The sequence below is a fragment of the Lucilia sericata genome, unplaced genomic scaffold, assembly GCF_015586225.1.
Source record: "Lucilia sericata isolate MDLA Ls3-8-SP2 unplaced genomic scaffold, ASM1558622v1 Contig001639F_arrow, whole genome shotgun sequence".
Lineage (NCBI taxonomy): Eukaryota > Metazoa > Arthropoda > Insecta > Diptera > Calliphoridae > Lucilia > Lucilia sericata.
The window spans coordinates 41,132-49,699 of record NW_023995553.1 but is presented as its reverse complement, the minus strand read 5'-3'; the positions used below and the strand labels follow the sequence as shown (position 1 = coordinate 49,699).

The window sequence follows — 8,568 nt, the reverse complement described above, 5'->3', positions numbered from 1 at the left end:
GTAAAAAGAACACTCGATGTATTTTACCTTATACACGAAAAGTTTTGAAAACTTTATTTGTTTAGAAAAAAGAAAACAACAAAAAATTAAACTACACTCAAACAAGCTTGCCATGATTTTTTTTAAAATTAATTGAACACAAAACAAAAAAGATGTTTTTTAAGATATTATAAAAAACCTGCAAGAAGAGAAGATAACAAAACAAAAAAAAACTATTTTTTAAATATTAAGAACAATTTTTTTTCTAAGCCAACAAACAATAACTTTAAAAGTTATTGTAAGATATTTTAAATATAGTCTTTTATGCTTAATTATTAAGAAAGAAAAATACACAAACACAAAAATTTAATTAACACAAATTTGCCAACAAAATTTATATAAGAAAAGGTTTTATATTTAAAAATCCTTTTCTTAAATAGTTTTTAATTAAGAAAAAAAAAATGTTGCCAGCAAACTAATATTATTTTTTTTTTAGTTTTTTTGTACTTAAAAGCATTTACAAAATTATTGTTTTGTATTATTTTTTTATATTTAACTAATAATTAACATTTATAAGTATTTTTTTGTTCTTTTTGACAAAAGAAATTTTGATATGAAAACTTTGCAAACAAACTGCTTAAATGCTTGAAGCAATTTAGTTTTTTTTTTGTATACAATTAACAAATATTTTTGTGTAATAATTAGAGTAAAATTGTTTATTTTTGTTTTTTAAGGACTTGATAATGACTCAAATACTTTTTGATATATAAATTTATTACTTAAAGATATTGTTTTAAAACAAATAGGCTACTGTTATTAGTTAAAGAAATTATTAAGAGGTTTTTCTTGTATTAATGTAAATCGAAATCAAACTATTAATTTACTTTTCAATCTGTTAGTGTATTCATTCTGATTGAAAACCTTTTGTTATCTGTCATTTATATGCTAATCATCATTAACTAGTTAAATATGTTCTCTCCACTTTATATCTAGTCTTCACTTTTTAACACTTTGTCACTTTATAAGTCATTTCTTTGGGAGAACATTAGCGGAATATTAATATTTTTGTGAAAGAAAACAATTCTACTATAGGATAGTAACAATTGAAAGGTATTTGATCAGATAATACGTTTTTTATTTGTATTTCTGTATTAATTCGGTTCTAGTTCAGTTCTAATTCAGTTCTAGTTCAGTTCTAGTTCAGTTCTAGTTCAGTTCTAGTTCAGTTCTAGTTCAGTTCTAGTTCAAATCTAGTTCAGTTCTAGTTCAGTTCTAGTTCAGTTCTAGTTCAGTTCTAGTTCAGTTCTAGTTCAGTTCTAGTTCAGTTCTAGTTCAGTTCTAGTTCAGTTCTAGTTCAGTTCTAGTTCAGTTCTAGTTCAGTTCTAGTTCAGTTCTAGTTCAGTTCTAGTTCAGTTCTAGTTCAGTTCTAGTTCAGTTCTAGTTCAGTTCTAGTTCAGTTCTAGTTCAGTTCTAGTTCAGTTCTAGTTCAGTTCTATTTCAGTTCTAGTTCAGTTCTATTTCAGTTCTAGTTCAGTTCTAGTTCAGTTCTAGTTCAGTTCAAGTTCAGTTCTAGTTCAGTTCTAGTTCAGTTCTAGTTCAGTTCTAGTTCAGTTCTAGTTCAGTTCTAGTTCAGTTCTAGTTCAGTTCTAGTTCAGTTCTAGTTCAGTTCTAGTTCAGTTCTAGTTCAGTTCTAGTTCAGTTCTAGTTCAGTTCTAGTTCAGTTCTAGTTCAGTTCTAGTTCAGTTCTAGTTCAGTTCTAGTTCAGTTCTAGTTCAGTTCTAGTTCAGTTCTAGTTCAGTTCTAGTTCAGTTCTAGTTCAGTTCTAGTTCAGTTCTAGTTCAGTTCTAGTTCAGTTCTAGTTCAGTTCTAGTTCAGTTCTAGTTCAGTTCTAGTTCAGTTCTAGTTCAGTTCTAGTTCAGTTCTAGTTCAGTTCTAGTTCAGTTCTAGTTCAGTTCTAGTTCAGTTCTAGTTCAGTTCTAGTTCAGTTCTAGTTCAGTTCTAGTTCAGTTCTAGTTCAGTTCTAGTTCAGTTCTAGTTCAGTTCTAGTTCAGTTCTAGTTCAGTTCTAGTTCAGTTCTAGTTCAGTTCTAGTTCAGTTCTAGTTCAGTTCTAGTTCAGTTCTAGTTCAGTTCTAGTTCAGTTCTAGTTCAGTTCTAGTTCAGTTCTAGTTCAGTTCTAGTTCAGTTCTAGTTCAGTTCTAGTTCAGTTCTAGTTCAGTTCTAGTTCAGTTCTTTCAGTTCTAGTTCAGTTCTAGTTCAGTTCTAGTTCAGTTTTAGTTCAGTTCTAGTTCAGCTCTAGTTCTGTTCTAGTTCTATTCTAGTTCTATTCTAGTTCTGTTCTAGTTCAGTTCTAGTTCAGTTCTAGTTCTAGTTCAGTTCTAGTTCAGTTCTAGTTCAGTTCTAGTTCAGTTCTAGTTCAGTTCTAGTTCAGTTCTAGTTCAGTTCTAGTTCAGTTCTAGTTCAGTTCTAGTTCAGTTCTAGTTCAGTTCTAGTTCAGTTCTAGTTTAGTTCTAGTTCAGTTCTAGTTCAGTTCTAGTTCAGTTCTAGTTCAGTTCTAGTTCAGTTCTAGTTCAGTTCTAGTTCAGTTCTAGTTCAGTTCTAGTTCAGTTCTAGTTCAGTTCTAGTTCAGTTCTAGTTCAGTTCTAGTTCAGTTCTAGTTCAGTTCTAGTTCAGTTCTAGTTCAGTTCTAGTTCAGTTCTAGTTCAGTTCTAGTTCAGTTCTAGTTCAGTTCTAGTTCAGTTCTAGTTCAGTTCTAGTTCAGTTCCAGTTCAGTTCTAGTTCAGTTCTAGTTCAGTTCTAGTTCAGTTCTAGTTCAGTTCTAGTTCAGTTCTAGTTCAGTTCTAGTTCAGTTTTAGTTCAGTTCTAGTTCAGTTCTAGTTCAGTTCTAGTTCAGTTCTAGTTCAGTTCTAGTTCAGTTCTAGTTCAGTTCTAGTTCAGTTCTAGTTCAGTTCTAGTTCAATTCTAGTTCAGTTCTAGTTCAGTTCTAGTTCCGTGTTAGTTCAGTTCTAGTTCCGTTTTAATTCTGTTCTAATACAGTTCTGGAACAGATCTTGTGCGTATTAATACCTAGTCTATATTGGCGTCCACTTAAAGAAAAACTCTTTATAATTTCTTTTCTAAAAATAATAGTTTTCCGAATCTCTCGAATTGCAAGAAACTTTCTAACAAATTCTATACAAACTTGTACATTTTACTTACGACAAAAACCAACAATATACATATATAAATTATATAAATTATAAATAAATATTACAAAAAAAAACCCACATTTATATTTTGTAAGTTGTCAGTATTTATTATACATATACAAATAATAAATTAATAATTTAAACTGAAAAATACTGTATTTAAACTATAAATAAAATACACTCTCAAAATAAACAAAATATAAATCTAAAATACAAGTTTTTTTTAGATAAATTTAAACAAAAACAATCTTCTTTTATAAACTTGTATAAAACAAATTTAAATACACAAAGTATTTAAAACGCAAAAATTTATATATAAATTATACACTTAAAACCGATAAAATATAAGACATATTAAAATATAAACATTATTTTCTATTTATACATAAAACAAACAAAAACAATTATATAAACTTAAATATATAAAAAATATATAAAAAAAATATTAATGAATATTTTATTTTACAAAACACAAAAACCCCCCAAAAGGCTAAAAACAAAATTTTAATGTTTTAAAAGAAATTATTTTGTAAAATTTCTTTTATTTCCTTGAGATATGATTGAAAATTATATAAAATACAAAAATTTTCACAAAAATTTAAAAACACAAAATAATGAAACATTTTTTTATAAATATTTATAAAAATATATAAATAGTTTACAACTTAAGTTAAATATTTAATTATAAAACAACAGTAAATATCTACAAAATTATTGTTTTATTTAAATTTAAATATATACAATACTGTGTGGTAGCTATATATTTTTATTTTATTTTATTTTTTTGTTTTAATTTTTATCTTTATTTTAAAAGCTATTTTTTTCTTCAATATTAAAATTTTATTTATAAAATTTAATTTATCTTCTTAAAATATGAAAAGAAATTTATTAATAACAAAAACAAAAACAGAGAAAACAAACTCAAAATTATATTAATCAAGTTTATATATTACATATAAAAAAACAAGAAAAGAAAATACACAAAATAAAAGTAAAATAAAAGAAAAAACAAACAAAATAATTATTAAAATAATAAAAATAAAAAAAAATCCATAAAAATTGCTTTCGAAAAGTTTAAAATCTAAAAAAAATTAGATGTGTTTTATTTATAAAAAAAGAGAAAAAACTTTAATTAGATAATCAAATCAAAATTCCTAATCAATTCTAGTTCACGAAAAATTCAGTTATAGTTCAGTTTGAGTACAATTCTCTTCTAGTTTAATTTTAGTTCTTGTCCCATCTAGTTCAGTTCTTGTTCAGTTTTAGTTTAGTTCAGTTCTAGTTCAGTTCTGGTTCAGTTCTAGTTCAGATGTGATTCAGTTTTAATATAGCTCTAGTTCATTTCCATTCTGGTTCTGTTCTAGTTTAATTCCAGTTATGTTCTAGTTTTTCTTGTTCAGTTCTAAAATTATTGATATTAAGTTATATTTCATTTCAATTCAAAGTGTATTTATAAAATTTGTTTTGTTTTTTTCATAATAACAACATTTCCCATCTCTTCACATTTTTTATCTTATTTTACCGTTAAAAACCAAGTACTTAACAACACTATAGCATTGTTAACAATAAACAACCACTTACCAACACTAAACCCCCATATTCGCATTAATCTATTACAATTCTTTGACAGCCAAATGACAACAATAACAACACATAACATAAACAAGCTGAAATGCAATTCTTTTGCATACAAAGTTTTTGAGCAAAACAAATAAAAACGGCTTTTTTTTGGGGATTTTGCGCTCTTTGGCAGGGTGAAAATAGAAAATAAATAAAAAAGAAAATTGAAAGAAAAATTTTGTATAATTATTTGACAAGTAGTGAGAGCTTACGATGCGGACAAACGCATTTTAATAGTGGAGCCATAAGGAACATAAACGCGGATAAAATAAAAGAAAAAAAAATAATAAATTGAAACATTTCTAAAGTGGTGAAAAGAAAAAAAAATCCAATTGGATTTATTTATTAAACTAATAAAAAACTTGGAAATAAAACAATAGTGTTGTAAAAGATAATTAAAGTGATTGATTTGTTTTCTAAAAAGGGAAGAAAGTGAAAAATTCTTTCTTCCTTTTTTTTCAAGTTTGACACAAAAGAAATTTTCTTTATAATGTGTGGTTGCAGCCATTAAGAACTTGGGTGTATCAGTGTGTTTCCAATAACTTGACTATTCAATGAGGCAAGCAACGTGCTGCTAGCTTTGTTTTCTAGACTCCACTTGCCATGATGTCAAGCTGTAAATTAAATGGAGTATTTGCTAACGTATGATTCAACAAAAAAAACCTTTGTAAATAAAATAAAACTATAAAAAACCTGTTGTTAATAAATTCTGCAGGAAAAATACTCTAAGCAACAACAAAAATAAGTTTACTTCAACAAAAAAACACTGCATTACATGAAAAAGAACAATCATGCTTTTGTGAATGAAAAAAGAAAAAAATCGATTGTGTGCCCATTTTTTTTTGTTGGTGAAAAGTAAAAATCAACAACAATAAAAAGTAATAATAACAATAAAAGGAAAAAGTGAAAATCCTAAAATAACAAAAAAGAAAATTCAAATAATTTAAATTGTATTGCTAAAAAGAAAATACGCAACAAAAAACCCTTTTGCTCTCCCCCTTTTTGTCTATCAATGACTCATTAAATAAAACCGAACAACAACAACAACTACTAAACAGTTGCAATTGAATTGTCAAGGAAAAAAAAACAAAATAAATAACAACCGTTATATATTAATTTGTCGTGTTTTTTCTTGCTCTCACCCCCGTTAATTTTTTTTTAAAACGCGTGTGTTGTCATTAATTTCAAGTGTTTTTTTCAATAGTTTTTATTTATTTAATATTTGTGTGCATGTTTAATAATTAATTAATTAAAAGACGTTAGTGTTTTTTGCCCGCAACTCTTCCGCGGTCTAAAACCATGAAAAATCACAAGAAATATGCAAAACTACCCCAAGATTTAGATTTAAGTTTTCAAGAACAATTAGATTCGGTGGTGGACACTGCTGTGGCTGATGATTATAATTTAAGTGCTGGTTCCGGTTTAGACGAGGACGACGATAATATTTTAGACGATCAGGAAGACGACGAGGACGAAGACGAGGAAGAAGACGAAATTGTTATAGCCACAGCAGCGGCAGCTGCAGCTGGTCTTACCGGTGCCGGTGGTGGTGTACGATTGACAAGTGCTACGGCAGCGGCCAGGAACAACAGTTGAATCGTAAGGTGTTGGCCGGTTTGGGAAGAGATAGTGTTATAGAGGTAAGTGCAAATTTTTTGATGTTTAAGTTTTTAAGGAAAACCTACAAAACCTTTAATAATATAAGTCCAGATAAGTTCTAGTTCAGCTTTAGTTCAGTTCTAGTTCAGTTCTAGTTCAGTTCTAGTTCAGTTCTAGTTCAGTTCTAGTTCAGTTCTAGTTCAGTTCTAGTTCAGTTCTAGTTCAGTTCTAGTTCAGTTCTAGTTCAGTTCTAGTTCAGTTCTAGTTCAGTTCTAGTTCAGTTCTAGTTCAGTTCTAGTTCAGTTCAGTTCTAGTTCAGTTCTAGTTCAGAGTTCTAGTTCAGTTCTGTTCAGTTCTAGTTTAGTTCAGTTCTAGTTCAGTTCTAGTTCAGTTCTAGTTCTAGTTCAGTTCTAGTTCAGTTCTAGTTCAGTTCTAGTTTCTAGTTCAGTTCTAGTTCAGTTCTAGTTCAGTTCTAGTTCAGTTCTAGTTCAGTTCTAGTTCAGTTCTAGTTCAGTTCTAGTTCAGTTCTAGTTCAGTTCTAGTTCAGTTCTAGTTCAGTTCTAGTTCAGTTCTAGTTCAGTTCTAGTTCAGTTCTAGTTCAGTTCTAGTTCAGTTCTAGTTCAGTTCTTCTAGTTCAGTTCTAGTTCAGTTCTAGTTCAGTTCTAGTTCAGTTCTAGTTCAGTTCTAGTTCAGTTCTTGTTCAGTTCTAGTTTAGTTCTAGTTCAGTTCTAGTTCAGTTCTAGTTCAGTTCTAGTTCAGCTTTAATTCAGTTCTAGTTCAGTTCTAGTTTAGTTCTAGTTCAGTTCTAGTTCAGTTCTAGTTCAGTTCTAGTTCAGTTCTAGTTCAGTTCTAGTTCAGTTCTAGTTCAGTTTCTAGTTCAGTTCTAGTTCAGTTCTAGTTCAGTTCTAGTTCATTCTAGTTCAGTTCTAGTTCAGTTTCTAGTTCAGTTCTAGTTCAGTTCTAGTTCAGTTCTAGTTCAGTTCTAGTTCAGTTCTAGTTCAGTTCTAGTTCAGTTCTAGTTCAGTTCTAGTTCAGTTCTAGTTCAGTTCTAGTTCAGTTCTAGTTCAGTTCTAGTTCAGTTCTAGTTCAGTTCTAGTTCAGTTCTAGTTCAGTTCTAGTTCAGTTCTAGTTCAGTTCTAGTTCAGTTCTAGTTCAGTTCCAGTTCTAGTTCAGTTCTAGTTCAGTTCCAGTTCTAGTTCAGTTCTAGTTCAGTTCTAGTTCAGTTCTAGTTCAGTTTAGTTCAGTTCTAGTTCAGTTCTAGTTCAGTTCTGTTCAGTTCTAGTTCAGTTCTAGTTCAGTTCTAGTTCAGTTCTAGTTCAGTTCTAGTTCAGTTCTAGTTCAGTTCTAGTTCAGTTCTAGTTCAGTTCTAGTTCAGTTCTAGTTCAGTTCTAGTTCAGTTCTAGTTCAGTTCTAGTTCAGTTCTAGTTCAGTTCTAGTTCAGTTCTAGTTCAGTTCTAGTTCAGTTCTAGTTCAGTTCTAGTTCAGTTCTAGTTCAGTTCTAGTTCAGTTCTAGTTCAGTTCTAGTTCAGTTCTAGTTCAGTTCTAGTTCAGTTCTAGTTTAGTTTAGTTCTAGTTCAGTTCTAGTTCAGTTCTAGTTCAGTTCTAGTTCAGTTCTAGTTCAGTTCTAGTTCAGTTCTAGTTCAGTTCTAGTTCAGTTCTAGTTCAGTTTCTAGTTCTAGTTCAGTTCTAGTTCAGTTCTAATCAGTTCTAATTCAGTTCTAGTCAGTTCTAGTTCTAGTTCAGTTCTAGTACTGAAATGCTTAAAGCATTTGTTAATGGAATCTAAAATCCTGAACATTTTTAGAATACAAAATTCTCTTGCTGAAATCAGAACAGCATTTTTTCATTATTGCCTCAATTATAGCTTTAGTTCACATGGGTATTATTCCCTTATCGATCAATGTCCCATTTCAAATTTTTAATTTAAATACATATGTATTTGTAATTTCATACCGCTTACATAAACTTTTAGCAACAAATGTTTGTTAATTTAACCATAAGTAGATGATGTTGGTGATTTTATTGTATTACATTGGACATTATTTCGATTATATGTGCTTGATTAATCTTTTCTATAGAATTGTTATTAATTCCCCAGATGATTACATACAACAACAACTATACATAATCCTAATATCCTTTTTAGATTTATTCAACATTTTTATTATTGTAGGTTGTATTTTT

At 28.9% G+C, this 8,568-nt stretch overlaps 1 protein-coding gene across 2 annotated transcripts; it reads left to right on the top strand.

Annotated features, from left to right (window-relative positions):
* Positions 1-4,825: 4,825 nt before the first annotated feature.
* On the top strand, positions 4,826-6,476 carry LOC119612256 (probable DNA-directed RNA polymerase subunit delta). Of its 2 annotated transcripts, none has more exons than XM_037968019.1 (2): positions 4,826-5,095; positions 5,990-6,476. In XM_037968019.1, exon 2 carries the CDS (start codon positions 6,085-6,087, stop codon positions 6,379-6,381), a length of 297 nt encoding a protein of 98 aa, XP_037823947.1. In that variant the 5' UTR covers positions 4,826-5,095; positions 5,990-6,084; the 3' UTR covers positions 6,382-6,476. The 2 variants fall into 2 exon arrangements, with proteins under 2 accessions (XP_037823947.1, XP_037823945.1); XM_037968017.1 differs by having other exon boundaries at positions 4,827-5,095; positions 5,290-6,474.
* The last annotated feature ends 2,092 nt before the right edge of the window (positions 6,477-8,568 follow it).